The 19,538-nt window shown below is 33.2% G+C and overlaps 1 protein-coding gene across 2 annotated transcripts in view; it reads right to left on the reverse strand.

Moving 5' to 3' along the window:
- Positions 1-19,538, reverse strand: part of Dna2 (DNA replication helicase/nuclease 2) — a 41,732-nt gene that overhangs the window by 21,686 nt on the left and 508 nt on the right. For both annotated transcript variants that reach the window (XM_080162149.1, XM_080162148.1), the window contains exons 2-17: positions 18,569-19,028; positions 17,464-17,556; positions 17,236-17,329; positions 16,218-16,287; positions 15,678-15,785; positions 15,192-15,259; positions 14,353-14,456; positions 9,457-9,585; positions 5,441-5,568; positions 4,915-5,074; positions 4,479-4,643; positions 3,657-3,851; positions 3,280-3,401; positions 2,611-2,718; positions 2,360-2,456; positions 203-306 (exon numbers count right to left, since the gene is read on the reverse strand). In XM_080162149.1, coding sequence (XP_080018275.1) covers positions 203-306; positions 2,360-2,456; positions 2,611-2,718; positions 3,280-3,401; positions 3,657-3,851; positions 4,479-4,643; positions 4,915-5,074; positions 5,441-5,568; positions 9,457-9,585; positions 14,353-14,456; positions 15,192-15,259; positions 15,678-15,785; positions 16,218-16,287; positions 17,236-17,329; positions 17,464-17,556; positions 18,569-19,028 — 2,205 coding nt within the window. The remainder of the gene's footprint in view (positions 1-202; positions 307-2,359; positions 2,457-2,610; positions 2,719-3,279; positions 3,402-3,656; positions 3,852-4,478; positions 4,644-4,914; positions 5,075-5,440; positions 5,569-9,456; positions 9,586-14,352; positions 14,457-15,191; positions 15,260-15,677; positions 15,786-16,217; positions 16,288-17,235; positions 17,330-17,463; positions 17,557-18,568; positions 19,029-19,538) is intronic.

Genomic DNA, 19,538 nt, shown 5'->3' on the forward strand with positions numbered 1-19,538 from the left:
CAAAGAATATAAGAATAAGCAGGTCATAAAAACATAAAAATATTTGAATTTAATTAATAAAACCCCATTTTAACCCATTATAATTATCTATTAACTTACGAAAATAAGGGGATTTTCCCCCCGCCTTTTTTTAAATCTAAGTAGTGCAGGTTGCATTTATTTTGTCTTTTGGTGAAAAAAACACTTGTGTAACAATTTTTACCTGATAAGTCCAACAATAGTTGTAGATTTGCCACTGCCAGGCATGCCTCGTAACAAACAATACTTCTCTGCCATCAAACTGCGGAATATTGCCTTTTGTTGAACCTAAACAAATAACAAAAGATATTTGTTTAATTGTTTCTTGGTTGTTTTCACAAGAATTTACATTATGCACAAATTAAGACAAAGAGGGTAATTTTTGTGTATTTTCCGTAAAGTTGTGTGTTAGCGTTTAGTCAAATACACTTATTAATTCAATCTGTTCTTAATTTTGACCATATCATATTTATACATTTCGTGAAAATTAGGATCAATTTGACTTAATGCATTAGACTTAACGGTGACACACAACTTTACGGAAAATACACAAAAAATGCCCCTCTTATTTTATCATTTAGTTTTAGTTTATTTACAAAAAAAAATTAACAACCACTGAACTGCATAGTACAATTGGTCATGTTCAGGTTTGCACACTCAAAAAGTTTGATCATGGAAAGAACGAAGTAGCGGGTTTCGTCATATATTCACAGTAGCTTTTGTATTTAAGGTTAGGTTAATGTTAATGATTGTCCACACTACCCTTAACGAGATATAAATACATACATACAAAAAGATAATCTGTTTCTTTACAATATACAATTATTTCTTAATAAGCGTTTGTTCCAGGAAGATGGGAACATATCGGGCTGTTTATTACACTGGTCCCCAAAGTTTTATAACGTTTCCTTATTCGTTGACTCAACAACTTTGTGGATCATTAAGTTGAGTGTTCAAATGTTTCAACGACTAATTGTAATCAAAAGAAGGGGTAATTTTGTTTATCATCATTGTGGTTTGTTCAGTACGAAACATTCAAGATAAAAAAAATTATTAGGTAAACACCTTAATTATTCAGCTATGTTTTTAGTAGCGAAGCTACTCTATAATTCGAAATGTCCGTCCGTCCGTCTGTCTGAGACAAAGTGGGGGAAACGTGATTTTTTCGGCTCCTATTAAAGATAGACAGCTGAAATTTTTAATGAAGATTCCCATGACATATGCGCATCTAATCTTTACATTGTTTTGTCCATCTGTTTGTTAATTGGGGTGCTAGATCGATTCCTAGTTTTTTTGGTTTTCGTAATTTTCCCTTAACCTTTTAACGACTAATTGTAATCAAAAGAAGGGGTAATTTTGTTTATCATCATTGTAGTTTGTTCAGTGCGAAACATTCAAGATAAAAAAATATTAGGTAAACACCTTAATTATTCAGCTATGTTTTTGTTTTAAATTTTCTGTATTACAACCTAATTGTAATCTACATACGTGGGTTGAAAATGCGTTGTTCATAAAAGTATGTTAAAAATTCTCAAAAAAACGATTGAAAAGAATTTAAACAATTAGAAAACTAATGAAACGTATTTTTTTCATAGAATTTATCATTGTTTTTGCGAAAATTTTCAATAAACAAATCTTTTAGCAAAATTGTTTTTGATTAAATTAGACGTTTGACCCGCAATCCTAACCACGATTTTTTGTATGATATAAAGATTACTATTCCCCAAAAAAGAATTAGAAATCAAGAATAGGTACATTTTTAAAATAAAGGGAAGGTTTTAATGCAACCATCTCGTAATCAGTGAGCAAATGGCACTTACAATCTGAAATTTTGCATGAGTAATCCTTGGTAGGTCTATTTTCCCTAAATCGAACAAAAAGTTGAAAAAGTAACTGCTAACGGCACAGCCGTTTAGCCGTTTTTTTGGTATTTTTTCGGCAAATCTGCCATAAATTATGTAGGAATTAACTTTTGAAACATATTTGTGCTTTAAATCATGTGAAATGATACAAAAAAAACAAAATAGGCTCTAGGATGGTTTAAAGCTATTATTTTTTTTAAAAATAAGTCTAGGTATTGTTTTAGCTATATTCGAATATAGAGCCCCTAGATGCCAGGGGCGCAGTCCCTAGTATAGATAAATAATAATAGTTATTTCTCGCATCGTATTATAAACAGCTTTCCGCGGAGCTAAAAAAAACTGGTTTTAATCTTATGATTTTACATTTTTATATTCGCAGAAAGCTGGATAAAATACGATGCTAGACATAGTTTTTTAGTATGGATGAGAACCGGTTCTTATCCACCGGATTCGAATGAATACGAGAAAAAAAATCTGACCTTATTTAAGTTTTTGATAAGGCCTCTAGCTGTTATGGCCACGTCTTTGGGAAGTCCGGGTACATAAGTTGCTTTGCTTCCTTCGATGATTATACTTCTAGAATTGATTAAACAGAGTTAGCGTTTTTTTAATAAAAAGTTAGAAAGGCTGTTTCCCTGAAAGTGCTTAGTCGAGCACGAACCTCATTTACATAAACTGAAAAAAGTGAGGGCGGGTTAACAGTTAGAGCCCTATTTATTTATTCTCTTACCTAAGTTTTTGTGCCTCTGGTGTGTCGAGCAGCAACTTGCCAATAGCTATAAAGTTTGACCCCATGGCACCTTGATACACGTGGCGGTCAACATGATACACTTTTCCTCTATTTTATTTTTAAATTCACATAACGTCATTTCAAAATAGATTAGAATGTGGACATCAAATTATAGGTTAGAGACGTTAAAAAATGGTAATATGCAGCAAGCATGTGACACAAATAGCGAGAGGAGGGGTAATGCCTTGTTCAGTAAGAACAGTATGGAGTTCCAGACAAAGATAGAGCAATCAAGGGTTGGTTTTCTGTTGGATGTTGCTTAAGGTTACCTATCATCCTTTATTGGGCGTTGGATAATCATATCCCATTACAAGCGGATGATTTGTATCTCTAGATGATGTCTTGAAAACCAAAGAAAATTTCCCCCTCAAGGAGGCAGTAAAGTATTATATACAGAAGAAAGGTATTTTTTTGTCTGAAGCTTAAGATTTCATTGACTACCGAACCGATTGAGTATTTTATTTAGGAGAAGCCTGACATAGGTCCTGGGATGGTTCTCAGGTTAATTCTTGCCCCTCCTTACCTTTTGGACAATACATAGCGGAATAGCCCCTAGACGCTAGGGGCACAGCAACTATTTACTTGCTAAAGTGTATTATGTGTATTTTCCTGGGCAAAGTTCTGTCCAACTGAAGAACCAGGTTGTGGTGGTCAATATGCATGACAGGTCCCTGGGAGAGGGCCAGCTCTGTGCTGGATGACACAACTATAACTTCACCAGCCTGGAATACCTGGGAAAAAAATTCTGAATAAAACTTTATTTTTGTGTAGTTATATACAAGAAAAATCTGTATCTATAGAATAGATCAAAAAGCTATTTAACACACTAGAAGAAGTAGCGAAATTAAGAAAAATCAAAGACTCCCTATTAATATTAATGTTAAAGATTGCTTCTCATTATTTGTTTGAAATTCATGGGAGGGGGTAGTGTGCCCGCTAGGTCATTTGTGGGAAAGCACGTCACTTTAAGGCATCGAATTATTTACCTGGGGAAAACCACTTCCCTGGAATGTATGTACATTATCCTGGACAGATGCCAGGCTGAGCCCGCTGATACAATTGCCAGTCGTCTCCCTGCTGGCAGCAGTCTCAGTCCACAGAGCTTTCTGGTTAAAGTTCTTTGATTCGTTGGCCTCCAGGCGCAACATGTCGGACCAACGTTTGAACCAATCCAAATGTACCTATAGAGAAAATTCTAGATTAGTTTTTAGATAAACAGATTTATTGACATTATCCTTTTATATAAAGTAGTAAGCTTTTTCGTTTGTAGGTAAGGATCTCGCTAACCGCTGAACCGATGTGGTCCTCCTTTATATGACGCTTCTTATAGGTCCCTAGATGGTTTTAGGCTATTACATTTTTATGAAGAGTCCGGATATGGTTTTAGGCTATTACATTTTTATGAAGAGTCCGGATATGGTTTTAGGCTATTTTTATGCCCTCCAAATTCCTTTCAATATAGAGCCTCTAGATGCTAGGGGAGGAGTCGCTAGTTTTCAATAAAGAAAAAGGGCAACAGCTATAAATTCAATTATCGCTTCCTAATTTAGATTTCTTACTTTAAAAGCGTTATATTGTAAAAATTCCCACAAATAGTAATAAATTGCAGTATTATAAAGGTAAAATAAGATTTTTGTATCTATTACAATTAAGCTTTATATCAGCTGTTTATCAGAAGCTATATTATAGATTTTTTATTTTTCCAAGATTTATTCTATTACCTAGTATTTACGACAACTCTAGGTACCTAGTTCTTTTTGACTTTTTAAAAATCACTCATTTTGAGTACTTGGAAAGATTACAACAACCTGATTTAAATGTTGCAAGGTACTGGGGGCCATTTCTGCCATGTGATGAGGTGGACGGGGCACATTAGAGTTGACAGTTAGGTAGGTACAACAGACGTCCTGTAGGTCACAGTTCAGGCAGCCCTTCTCAAAGTCTATTGGCTCCGGCAGGACAAGGTCAGACACCTTTAGAAATATACTTATCATTAGTGGAAAAATTACCTAATATAAATAAAATGTTGTCTTTTATTAAGACTGTAGTATAGAAGGAAAAGGTATTCTTTATTAGGCCACCAGGTTCAGGACAAGAAAAAATTAAATTTTTAGAGGTCAACTTATTAAACTTTAGGTATTAGGTAGGTTCTTTTTTATTAATTAATCTTTTAAGATGTTAAAGAATTTTTAAAAAAAGAAATTTTGCTCCAGGTTGAGGTTAAGCTTAATAACATTATTGTACCAGATCGTCCTTGAAAGTGGTGGGTTGACTAAGATAAGCCACAAGTTGATTTCTAAGCTGTACAAGACCTCTCTCCTCATGCTTGCCAGCTGGTATCTCCACCATGTTGCTGGACCGGAGGTACAGCAGCAGCCCGGAACCTGGATCCTCTCTTCTGTCCCTAACACAAAATTCAATATTCTAGAGTGGTAGGAGGTTTGTTTAAGTTGCACCTCACTATTAGTGTCACATGACAGACATAGCCACAATAGGTATCATTTTTCTTAATTAGACAAGGTATGGTCTAGATTCGAACCCACGACCTTCCAGATAGCAAGCAACAAGCTTCACATTGGTCCAAGTTTGGATTAAATTCTCTCCTTGAAAGCCTCTTGTCAAGCAGAACAGAAATATAAATATTGTGTTGTAAAACTTAAAAACCTTCGTACTTCTTGTTGATTTTTTAAGGATCTAAATTCTAAATCCCTATTTCTTGCATTAATATAAAATATTTTTTTTGTAAAATGTAATAATGTTAGATAATAACCTGGACATCATAGTGTAAAGCTTGACTTGACCCGCATGTTCAGCAGAGAAACTTGGGCGTCCTGTTTTTAACTCCAGAGGAAGAAGCTTTCGGTTGCCAGCAGTCTTTACTGTTAAATCAATTTTTCCCTTAACAAAATTTAAAAGCTTGTTTTTAAAAGCAAAGCTGCTCATGAATAATTCCATATAGGAAACAAGAAAGGTTTTCATTTCATGAAAACATAAGCATCTAAAATTTGCTCATGAAAACTTTACTGAAACAGTGATTTTAAGGGAGGGGGGGGGGGGGGGAGTTTTGACACATTTGCGTAAACAGTGAGTATAGGCTTTAACTTTGGACTGAGAGGATAGGTTATTAGGGAGAAAATCATTCTTATATGATGAATTTTCCCAAGTTTAAAGATTTATTGGATAGGCCTCCAAGTTCAGGAGCTGCAGGCCTCCAGGTCCTCTCTGTACAGGTAAAAATAAAAAAATTTTGTTTGAAGAGTTAGAAGTCAACCTATGAAACAAAATATGCATATTTTTGAATGTTGTTCACATATTTGAAGAAAAAAATGCATATTTTGTTTCATAAGTTGACTTCTAACTCATCAAAAAAAAAATTTTAATTTTTACCTGTACAGAGAGGACCTGGAATCCTGTAGCTCCTGAACTTGGAGGCCTATCCAAAAAATATTTAAACTTGGGAAAATTCATCATATAAGATTAATTTATCCCTAATAACCTATCCTCTCAGTCCAAAGATAAAGCCTATACCCACTGTTTACGCAAATGTGTCAAAACTCCCCCCCCCCCCCTAATCAGAATTTAGAAATATTATCTTCATAGTTGCATTTCATTCCCATTCATGCAGGGATTTAACGGGATACATCAATGACGATAAATTGATGTACATCCCCAATGATATACAAAATTACCCTTCTATAGATTAAAATTCAGGGCGACCACTCCGAAACCAAAAAAATATAGTATTTTTATAGTATATTTTTTTAATCCATATAGTATATATAGTATATTTTTTTAAACTCATATAGTATGATATAGTATCGGACTTAGAATTATTTAGTAATACATAGTATATACAATATACATCATCAATAATAACTCAAAGCATAGCTGTTATCAAAGCAATTTTACATATAAGGGGCTTACTCTGTGATTATTAGGCAAGGTATCAATGTGAGATTATAGGTTATTTAGGATAAAAGTTTACTTTTGGTTAGTATTTCACATATATTTAATCATTTTTGGATAGGTCTCAGGTTCAGGTGCTGCAGGCTATCTGGAAAGGTAAAAAAATTTAGATTTCTGTTTGAAGAGTTAGTTAGAGATCAACTTATAAAACAAAATATGCATCTTTTTGGATGTTATTAACATAAATGAAGAAAAAATTAAAATAGTCCTCTAAGTTCTGGTCTTGCAGGCCTCCAGGTCCACTCTGGACAGGTTATAGATATTTTTTTATTTGAAGAGTTAGAGGCCAACTAATAAAACAGAATATGCATCTTTTTGAATGCTATTAACATATCTGAAGAAAAAATTAAAATCGGCCTCCAAGTTCTGGTCCTGTAGGCCTCCATGTCCACTCTGGACGGGTAAAAAATTAAAATTTCTTCTTTGAAGAATTAGAGGTCAACTTATAAAAAAGAATATACATCTTTTTGGATGTTATTAACATAACTGAAGAAAAAAATTAAAATCGACCTCTAAGTTCTGGTCCTGCAGACTCTGGACAGGTAAAAATAAAACTTCCCTAATTGAACAGTTAATGGTAAATTTATTAAACAAAATGAGCTTATATTTGGATGTTCTTTATATATTTGAAAGAAAAAAATAAAATTGGCCTTCAGGTTTAGGAGCTGCAGGCCTCCAGGTGGACTCTGGACATGAATAAAATAAAAATTTTAAATTTAAGGAGTTAGAGGTTTATTAAACAACATAAGCATTTCTATAGATGCTATTTAAAGAAAAAATGCTATTTAAAGAAAAAATGACAATCGACCTCCAGGTTTGATGCTGCAGGCCTCCAGGTGGACTCTGGACAGGAAAAAATCAAAATTTCTTATTTATGTAGTTAGAGGTTAGTTTATAAAACACCATCAGCATCTTTTTAGATGTTATTTACATATCTGAAGAAAAAATACAAGGGGGGGGGGAGTTCTGACAAATTTGCGTAAACCTGGTATTTTGGCTTTATCTTTGGACTGAGAGGATAGGTTATTAAAGATAAAATCATTCTTATATGATGAATTTTCCCAAGTTTTAAGATTTTTTGGATAGGCCTCCAGGTTCCGGAGCTCCAGGCCTCCAGGTGGTCTCTGTACAGGTAAATGAAAAAAATTTTTTTAAAAGAGTTAGAGTGCATGTTTTTTTTCTTCAAATATGTGAAAAAAATTAAAAAAGAAGCATATTTTGTTTTATAAGTTGACCTCTAACTCTTAAATTTTTTTTTTTTTCATTTTTACCTGTACAGAGACCATCTGGAGGTCTGGAGCTCCTGATCCTGGAGGCCTATCCAAAAAATCTTACAACTTGGAAAAATTAATCATATAAGAATAATTTTATCTTTAATAACCTATCCTCTCAATCCAAAGATAAAGCCTATATACCAGGTTTACGCAAATGTGTCAGAACTCCCCCCCCCCCTTGACCTCCAGGTCAAGGTGCTGCAGGCTTCCATGTAGAGTCTTTTACCTGTCCTGAATGAACCTGAACTTGGATCCTGATATGTTAATATTATCCAAATAAATGCATATTATGTTATATAAATAGACCTCTAACTCTTCATATAAGAAATTTGATTGTTTACCTGTTCAGAGTGGACCTAAAGGCCTGCAGGACCTGAACTAGGAGGCCAATTTATATATTTTCTTCAGATATGTTAATAAGATCCAAAAAAAAAATACATATTCTGTTTTATAAGTTGACCTCTAACTCTTAGAATAAGAAATTGATTTTTTACTTGTCCAGAACGAACCTGGAGGTCTGCACGGCTTGACCCTAAGGGCTAATTTTCAATTTTTTTCAGATATGTTAATAACATCCAAAAAGATGCATATTCTGTTTTATAGGTTGACCTCTAACTCATCAAACAAAAAAATTTGAATTTTTACCAGTCCAGAGTTGACCTGGTGGCCTGCAGGACCAGAACTTTGAGGCCAATTTGAATTTTTTTCTTCAGATATGTTAATAACATCCTGAAAGATACATATTTTGTTTAATAAGTTGATCTCTAAATTTTACAATTTTTTTACCTGTCCAGAAACCACCTTTTTCCTACCTGAACCTGGAAACTTATACAAAAAAATATTGAATATAAGTGAACTACTACCCAAAAGTAAATTTTTGTCCCAAATACCCTCTAGTCTCACATTAATACCTAGCCTAATAATCACTGAGTAAGCGAAAGTGGTAAAACTTACCCCTCACCCTTAAGTTAACTCTATGAAAAATAACTGATATTTATATCATAATCACAAAAAAAATATATATATTTTAAAGGATTTTCTTCATCTTAATGCATTTTAGTCGTATCACAGTATCTTTTGAGCCCCCCGCAGGGGCTAGAAATAAGAGAAAACCTACTGTGAAAATAAGACAAAACGCTCCTTAAGAGGCTTTGTCACAAAACTGGCAATATTAGTTTTTTGTTATATAAATGTAATATTATATAGTATATATAGTAAATTTTGGTCAAGTAAAGGCTATAATATATAGTATATATAGTAAATTTTGGTCATATAGTATGATATAGTATCCAAATTCATCCTATATAGTATAAATAGTATATATAGTATGCAGTGGTCGCCCTGAAAATTAATGGTTAAAAAATTTGAAAACTCAACTGGACTTAAGGAATTAACAAATCACAAGTCCCCAAAGTTGTCAAGCCAACGCATAGAAAACGTTATTTTTAAAATTTAGGGACTAGTGTAATAAACAGCCTATTGTCCCCTCCCTCTCTCTCTCTGCTATCCATGTGATTATAGTTACCACAGCAAATAATATTCTGACCTTGATTCCCAGCCGAGGGGACCAAATATTCTCCTCAATATCGGCGATATTATCAATTCTTCCCTTCCATTGAGGTCTCTGCATCCCTTTCTTAACCTTGTCGGGTGTCGACGGCTCCGGTTGGGCAATCTAAAAAGTTACATGAATGATTGAAAGAAAAGCATTTGACAGTATACTAACTAGGGTTGGGCCGGATATCCAGCAAATCACCTGATATCCGGCCAAATTACCAGATATCCAGCAGGATAACCGGCATAATTACCAGATATTGAAGTAGCCAAAAAAAAATTCTTCATAAACTGGGGTTTCATTATATAAAATTAAGGTCAAAACTTTAAAATATTAAGTAACTATTAAATGATCTTTCTTCTATGCGAATAATCTACAGAAATTGTAATATGTCTTAATGACCTATTACAATTTCATAAAATCCGTTGCCGTTTACCTGCCGACCGCCAGTTTGCGGCTGACAGCTGCCAGGTACTGCTGCAGCACCAAAAATTTATGTTTTGAGATTTATAATATAAAATTTACATAAATATGAACATATTTAGAAAAAATTGTTCTTCTAGCTTCAATAATAAGAAAATTACAGCCATTTAAAATTTAAAATAGCAGAGATTTTGTTGTAAAATATAAAAATTGTATTGCTGGATATTGAAATTACTAACAATTCTTATGTTGAACTAAACAAGGATGACAGAAAACATCCATTCCCAAACCAGCGTAGAAAATAATATGAATGTACGAAAGGACAAATGGTTCTATAAAAGAGGAAGAGTGGGAATAAGTCTAACGACCACGTAAGTTGCAGCGTTTCGGAGCTGGAGCCGGGAGCAGCAACATTTTTGGTGGAGCCGGAGCCGTATTTTTCGTTAAAAACGGCTCCGGCTCCAGATTAGCTAGAAAATAATTTTTTAAGTCATATTATAATTTGGCAACGGTCTATTTCCATATAATAAACTGAAAAACTATTGTTACTTAACAAATAGACACACATCCTTCTACTTTTATATAGCTTTAATCAAATAAAAGCAAAATATTTTATATTATTTTTATTTTATTTTATAAATCTCAATAATGAACAAAAATTGATATATTAATTTTAAGGTAGGAGCCGGAGCCGTATTTCCAGATATCAGCCTAGAAAAAGTTATCTTTAGAACCAGGGTGGGCATACAAAAAACCCACCCAAAAAAACCCACCCAGGGTTTTTTAAAAAACCCATTGAAAAAAAACCCAAGGTTTTTTGGGTTTTTGAAAAAACATTGAAATTTCACGTTAAAAGTTACAAGTTAAACCTCTATTTACTCAAAGACTAGGATCTAATAACATTTTAAAGCAAATTTTACCTAAAAAACGTAAAAAAATATGAAGTAAGGGGGGGGGGGGGGTATTGCAACCATCTCGTAATCAATGATTAAATGGCACTTAGAATTCGAATTTTGATCTGAAATTTTGCATGAATAATCCTTGGTAAGTCTATTTTCCCTAAATCGAACAAAAGTTGGAAAAGTAATGGCTAACGGCTGGCAGCTCAGATGTTTTGCCATTTTTCGGCTATCTTAAGAGCAAATTAGTCACAAAACCTATCTCCACATAATACTTTTTGTCGCTCAAAAACCTTATCAAACGGTTCTAGCCGGTTGCTGTTGGTACTAGAAATTTTAAAAATGGTTATTGCTATCATTTAACATGAATTAAACCAAAATATGTTTTAAAAAGTTGATTCCTACGTAATTAATGTTGAATTTGCCCTCAAAATAGGCAAAAAACGGCTAAACGGCTGAGCCGCCAGCCGTTACTTTTTCCAACTTTTTGTTCGATTTAGGGAAAATAGACCTACCAAGGATTACTCATGAAAAATTTCAGATCGAAATTCGAATTCTAAGTGCTATTTAATCATTGATTACGAGATGGTTGCATTAAATCCCCCCACCCCTTATAAAAATGATGCTCTACTTATTGTTCAAATGTTTATGAAATTACTTTCTCTCAAAACTTAATTTTTGAAAACGCTTTGCTACTAAATTGATGATATATAAATTGTGTAAATTACATAATCATAATTGATTTTTAAACTAAAACATAACAATTTATAAAAGGAAATAGTTACAGTGGCGTGCAGAGGGTTTTACTTTTATTAAGGGGGTGTAAAAAGGGGAATACCTTAATAATTTCTGGGAGGGGGGGGGGGGGTGTTGACAGCTTAGGAATAGAGGAGGAGGTTCCATGTTTTGAAGCTTTTAACCTCCCCTCCCCCTTTATAGAATATTTTGTGCACCATGCTAATAAGGGTTTATAATTGATCGAAATGCCAGTTTTTTTCATTATCTATCTTGTTTATTGTGAAATCTTGCTTACCTTTTACCTACAACAACATAAACATTAATATTTCATCAATATATCAAATGTATTTGACTCCTAAATGAAAAACCCAATAAAACCCGAAAAAACCCAATAAAACCTAGGGTTTTAAGGGTTTTTACGGGTTGGGTTGGGCTTTTTTAAAAAACCCTGGGTTTTTCCCCACCCTGTTTAGAACAGCTTCGGTACTAAAAATTTAAGAACATATTTTTTTCCAAACTGACGTAATAATAAATTTCCATTGTTAGGAAGGTATGGATGAATTTAAACTTACTTTGATGTTTATCTATAATAAACAAGCCATTAAATAATTTAAGCTTAAGTTAATTAAAGTCAGCAAAGCCTTAATACAGTAGGGTTAAGCTTTCTGGCGGGTTGGTTTGGTTTAAAGGAAGATTTTTCAATAAAATCTTTCAATTATCTAAAATCAAGTTTTTTTCCCTTCAAAATCAAGGATATTTGTTGCCATTATAAAACTCATAAAAAAAGTAACTTTTTAAAGGAATTTTAAGACAAATAAATTAATTGTTCTTTTTTATCCCTAATATTATAACGTTTAATAAATAAACGTTGTTTTCATGGGAAATTTACTATAAAAGCTTATTGTTTTAATTAAATTGTTGCTTAAAAAGCGCACTTACTCTATAACTGAGGTATATACGTCTAAAACCAAAGTTAGCAGAAGTACTACTTATAATTGAAGCAAGCAAATGCCTGCTTCACATAGCAACGCACCGAGACGACAAACATTTGAAGGTCTTTTCATTTTCTAGGGGGTAAAAATCTCAATATTGGTCAATATTGGAAGGAAATTTAACTAAAGGGGGGGAGGGGGGGTTGAATACACGGTATAAATTTATTTAAGCCCCCACCCACCAATAAAACTATTATGGAGTTAAAATTTACATGGATGAGAGGGGTAATTAACCCCCACCCCAAATAAAATCTTTAGTTGGGTATAAAAACACACTTTTTTGGGTGTGTGAAATATCAAAAGATTTGAGAAGATTATAGATCTTTGCATGTATTTTTCATTTTTATAACAAAACATAAAATTCTGAATATAGGGTAAGTTTTAAACTATAACTGTAGTCAAGATTGGTTTTCTGTTAATTTGTTAGTGTTGCGCTACTTGCTGATATACTAATCCTTGGTTAGCATTATGTATTTTCTAACACAATGTGTTACAAAAGGCGCCTTTATTCTATGTATATATTAGGTTAATTAAACCATATTTCAGGGGTGTATATTCTGCATGGTTGACACTGCTAAAGGTGAGGGTGAAAAAATTTAAAATATGTGTTTGGCGGGGAAAATTGTAAAAAATTAATAAAACTGAAAACATTTTTTTCCATATGATATCTCCCCTCCTTGGTGAAAAAAACTATAAAAAAAAAAAGAGTCCTGAAAATATTTTTCCATTTTTACCTTTCCTTGCGGGAAAAACAAGGATGACAACATCCTTAAAAGCGAAGCACTGAAACGGTAGGACAAACGGACATTAACACTTGTATATGTAGTGTCGAACTGAATAATCAGAATATAAAAGAATCGAAACATTCGAAGCAAAATTGTAAGTAAATTTGTTCAAAAACTGCTTTTTACGGGATAATGTTTCTGGACATACTTACATTTTTAGGACTTGATTATAGAGTTGCTTCGCTTATACTATTGTTCTTTGTTGTCCTATGAATCAATATACAAAAAATCAGATCAAACGGATAACTAGATCACATAAAAATTTGTTGTTAAAAAAGTAGAAAAATCAACATGTTTAAAATGGACGTACGGACATTCTGGTAATGATTATAGAGTTGCTACGCTTTCTAAATCGTACCTAACTACTACAGGAATCATCATGCAAAATTTGAAATCGATAGGACAATTCTAACCTGCCTAAATTAACGAATAAAAGCTATCTATCTCGGACGGACGGACGTACGGACGGACCGAACCTAATTATAGAAAAGCTTCGCTTTTAAAAAATTAGGAGTTGAAGAAAAATATTATTTCTTGCAGCAGGAAAAAAAATTAATCTTGTGCAGAATATACACCCCTGCCATATTTAATAGGTTTAGTTAAAATAATCACGAAAATTCTACTGTAAAGTGTATTCATAAGTAATTAAATCAATGCAATGGTGTATACAATGGAAATTTTTTAAGGTAAACTGTTTGTTAGATATCAAAATAACAAAAGAAACAAATTTCTTACGTAAATTATTTGTTCATAAAGGGGTACACCTAGGTAATGCCTTGGCCCATAAACAGCGCAACTTATGTAATTACCAAAAAATATTTGATATTTATTTTAATTGAGCTTCCTATTACGTTTTTTTATTCGTTGACTCAACAACTTTGGGAACTATACTGAACTTTGATTGGTTTGTTGATTAACTTAAGTGTTCAAACGTTTCAACCATTAATTGTTATCTTCAGACGGGGTAATTTTGTGTATCATCATGGGTGATGTACATCAATTTATTGAACATTGTCTTATCCCTTTAGATCCCTGGTCCTACCCACTAACCTTTTCTCCATGTATATATTTCTTGACAAAGTATTGGATATGATTTATAAATGGATGTATTGATTTTCTCATCTCATCTTCGGTTAGACCAAGATAGGCCATTTCTAAAAACATTTAACCATTTCATTTAAAATTAGAAGATGTTCTAGTTTTAAAACTGCACATAAGCGAAGCTTACCTATTTTGAGGGTTTGTACGTACGTCCATAAAGGATAATTGTTCCATAAAGGAGGATGTTTAAGTAAGAATTGGTGGTGGGGGGGTAGGGGGGGGGGGGGGGGGGGGGGTGATGATGGAAGGTCACTGATTAACCTTTTTAACTTTGAAAACAATGCAATGGTTGATACATAGAGCAGATATCAGCATAAATCTTTAGGGATAATAAATTGAAGTCCACGTGGTTAATAAAAAGAGAACGAGAGAAGGTGTTAAAAAATCTTTGAATACTAGTTTACATCCAATTATCATAACATTTATACCAACACATATACTAACAATGACATTAATTTTTTTAAAATCAAAACCTACACGTGATTTTCAGCTGTCATTGGGGGGCCCAACACATAGTAGAATTTACGACCTTTACATGTGTCTCCCCCCCCCCCCCCCCGTCAAAATATTATTTTAGATTTATTTCGCTTGTAGGTTATGCCTTGTTCCTGGGTAACCGCCATCCAATTTGTATATTCCCCCCCCCCCCCCGTCCAAATATTAATTTAGATTTATTTCGCTTGTTGGTTATGCCTTATTCCTATCCTGGGTAACCGCCATCCAATTTGTATATTCCCCCCACCCCCATAATTGCTAAACTATAATTTAGTTTTTAAAAATAATCTCACCTCTGATCATTGAAGGACTTTGTATTATGTTATTCATCATATCCGTAATGTTTTCTTTCTTATATTCTCTAAAACAGTAACAAAAACATTTGGATCATGGAAATACACGAAGTAGCGGGTTTCGTCGTATTTTCACAGATGTTAGAAAATTGGTCCAGCCGGGTTAAAGCCCCCCGCAGGGGCTAACATAGGAGCAAGGCTACTGTGAAAATACGAGTTAGTAGTTGGGAATAAACTAATCTACAATGATAATAATCAAAATAATTCTTTTATTAAATTAAAATTATTGGTTAAAAACTTTGGACACTGCCAACGTGACCGACCAAACAAGATTTAATTTTTTAAATGTGTTTTAAAAACTTATGTGCAGCTTCCCTAAAATAGGAAACTCAATCAGTTCAGTGTTAGCAAGATCTTATGGATAAAAAAAAAACCTTACTGCTTTACTACTATATAAGATTAGATTAAGCAGAAAAAGTTTGTTACCGTTTATCTAAAACATCCTGGAAAAGTTGATGTACCAGAGTACCAACCAACATGACCTTGTTGCCACGTCCCCCTCCCCCCTTGAAGATTTCAGATAGCACAGCCTTTCTAAAATCGGAACATTTTTTATACTAATTATTACTGTTATTTCTGTTAATGTTAGTTTGTCTGACCATCTGATTAGTTGAAGGATATTGTCATCCTTTTTTAAGTATTGCTTCGAAACCGATTAATATCCGTTGGTTTAGAACAGATTCACCGTCATACTGAAAAATCATGTTTGGGATCGTACTACAATTATCCACGAATATTAAAATAAAATTCATAAAATTAAAACTAGTTTTGTTAGGCCGGACCTTCGGCCCCCTCGGGGCTAACAAAACTGGTTTTAATTTTTGATTTTTCATTTTAATATCTGCGGAAAGCTGTCAATAATACGATGCGATAAATGTCTTTAATGGATTCATGATATTTTAATTTAAGTTTCTCCTTGAATTTTTTTTAATCTCTATCTAGTCCATGAATTAAAAATAAAGCTACCTGAGGCAAAATAGAGCTGAAACAACAGATGTACCAGACACAAGCATATCAGGATTTACAATTATTGAACCTAAAAATTTAATCTTAATTTTGCTTATATTTTTAGTGGAAAAGCTACTCCAGAGTTACCTGTGTCTTTCTCCATGTCCGTCTGTCTCAAAGTATTTTGATTAGGACTTTGCGAAAATAACTGCGCAAAACAAAGTCGGAAGCCTTTGGTGCTTTTCTCCTCAACTTGCCTAGCAACCACCCCTCCCCCTACTTAATAAAAACAAGGATGACAACATCCATACAAGCGAAGCTATGAAATGGAAGGACAAACAAACATTAAAACTTGTAGATTGTCAGAACTGAATTAACAGAATATTAATGCATCAGTACAAACAATATTTTAGGAAAATTTGATGCAAAACTGCATAAATAGATGATTCTGTTTAAGGACATACTTACATTTTTGGGACTTGTTTATAGAGATGCTTCGCTTATAACATTGTACCTTGTTGTAATAGGAATCAGTTTTAAAAAAATAAGAAGTTTGGATAATTTTAACATACAAAAATTTGTTGTCAAAAAAGTTAAAAATCGACATGTTTAAAATGGACGTACGGACATTCTGGTATTGTTTATAGAATTGCTACACTTTCTAAATTGTACCTAACTACTATGGGAATCATCATGCAAAGTTTGGAATCGATAGGACAATTCTAACCTGCTTAAATTAACGAAAAGAGCTAACTCTCTGTGACGGACGGACGGACCGACCCTAATTATAGAAAAACTTCGCTTTTAATAATTATAGAAAAGCTTCGCTTTTAAAAATGAAATAACGGTAGAGGTAGATAGGTAGTTTTTTCTTAATACCTGCTGGTGGGGGGGCAAAACATTGTCATAACACACGAAAAAATTCAACCCCTCCCTTTTGTCAATTTCTTTCAAAATTAAGAGGGCCAGGGGGTTTCTAGGTTCCACTGGACACTTTGAGGGTATCCATTGAGTCGGTCGTGTTTATTTGGCTCACCTTCCAGATCAGAAATAGTGACAACACCCTGTTGAAAGTTTCCTTCGATGTGAACAATGTCGCCCTCTGTAAATATTGTTTGAAGCCAAGAGTTCTGACAACACCAAAAATATTTCATTTACATTAATATCTTTTTTTTTAAATAAAGAAAGATGTTTGTATCATAGGTATGTGTATTATATTTATCTTTCTGTCCCATAAACAGTTTTTAAGTAGATGAAATATTCCCTTAATGATCGCTTTTCTTTTGACATTTTTGTTGAATTGATCTTCTAGTATGAGAATTAGCTGGTTGGCTACTGTATCGTCAATTTCTAATATCTAGAAGAAAAATGAAAATTATAATTTAGTGGGTACCTATCTATCTTTAAAAAAGATATCTACACAGGGGTATATATTCTACATGGGATCCCCGGCTCGGGGGGGGGGGGGGGGAAATAAAAAATAAATGGTTGGGGGGAAAAAAATGTAAAAATTTAGAAAACATTTTTTCCATTTCCCCCCCTCCTTGGTAAAAAAAAAACTAAAAAAATGTGTGGTAGGAGGGATAAAATATAGAGTTCTTTAAATATTTTTTCATTTTCCCCCCTACTTGGTGAGAAAAAACTAGGGGGGGAAAAAAGTAAAAAAATTTGTAGCCGGGGAAAAAAAATAAATCTTGTGCAGAATATACACCCCTGTATCTACATTTCTTCCTTTTTATCATATTCGGTTCATGGAAAAAAAAACGAAGTAGCGGGTTTCATCGTATTTTCACAGTAGCTTTTCTTCTATTTCTAGCCCCGTCCTGGGAACTCTAACCCTGCAGCGCCAATTTCCTAACCCCGCGGGGCAAAAATTAACATTTACCTAACCTAACCTTAAATAACCTATCAAAAGCTAATGTAAAAATACAACGAAAACCGCTACTTCGTTTTCTTTCCATGATCCCCATTTTCTTTTTTTTTCTCCTTTCCCTCCGAGCCCCTCTTATACATATATTTTTTATCTTAGTAGCGCAGGTGTGGTACTTTTATTTCAGCCTTTTTCTTGACTACTAACAAAAATTTTTGTGGTCAAGATTAAAATAAGGGAAACCGCCTTAAATATATTGACTAGATAACAACCAGGGAAAAGGGAATGTGATTCTGACAAACAATCCCAAAGGAAAATTTCCCCACAACCCCTTCCCTTTTTCCTCCCCTTCTTACCAACCTCTCTTCAATTACATGAAATAAACAAAATATACTTCCATATTACTTTTTCGTAATTTTTTTGTAGAATTGATTGTTAGAATAGCTACCCCTGAGAAACAACTATTGAAATTAAACTTTTTAAATAATATTAAACAAACCTTATGACGATTATATTTAGCAGCCAGTGGCATTTCAACATCACTATCCCCACTATCAACAACATCAAGTTTTATATCCTCAAAGTCATCATTGAAATCATCGCCAAAATCAAAATCCTCCTCCATACCATCCAGTTCAGTCTTAATTTCAGTCTTGACTGCTAACTCGAGAACCTTTTTGGATACTTCGTCATTTTTTACTTTCTTTCTTGCACCTACTAAGTTGTCATTGTCTAATTTTCTTTTGCAAGGAGCAATTTTTGACATACTTTCTTGTTTCACAATTTTATTTGATTGTTTCACAGCTACCGGGCTGTCTTCTATAATTTCAAATTCTTCCGAGTTTTTATCTTTTACAGGAGATAGGAAAGAGTTGTGGAAATCTGTTGCGGATTTATTAGATATGTTACATAGTGCAGAACTTTTCTCTGTCTCGCTACTCGCTGTTTGTACTTTAGACCTAAAATACGATAAAGGGACTATCCACGAACAAAAGCAAGTGATTCTAGGCATCTTCCTGCAGTGATTCTAAAAAAATGTTTTTTTGGTGAATATACCAGGGTTAAATTTAATATCGTTATATCGACTAAAATAATTAAGTTTCATCATGGTTTTTATATACAAAACTTTGAAATGTTAAGCTTTTTTTTGACAAAATATCATCAACTGTTTTGTTGAGTTCAAAAGTTCAAATAAAATATGCCAAAAACATAATCAAATGCTATAAATTACGAAAGTACACTAATAAAACTGTTTACAATATTACAAATTACCATCCCTTTTTCTAAATTAACATTTTTCATCAAAAAAGTTTACTTTTGTGTCATAGCAGTTTGAACTCAACAAAACAATTGATGATATTTAGTAAAAAAAATGTATAACATTTCAAAGTTTTATGCTTAAAAAACCATGGTGAAACTTTTTAAATCGTTATTAAATATAACCCTAGTAACCAAAAAAAAATTTAGAA

The sequence above is a fragment of the Acartia tonsa genome, chromosome 5 (genome assembly GCF_053477335.1).
Source record: "Acartia tonsa isolate MP-2025a chromosome 5, ASM5347733v1, whole genome shotgun sequence".
NCBI classification, from domain to species: domain Eukaryota; kingdom Metazoa; phylum Arthropoda; class Copepoda; order Calanoida; family Acartiidae; genus Acartia; species Acartia tonsa.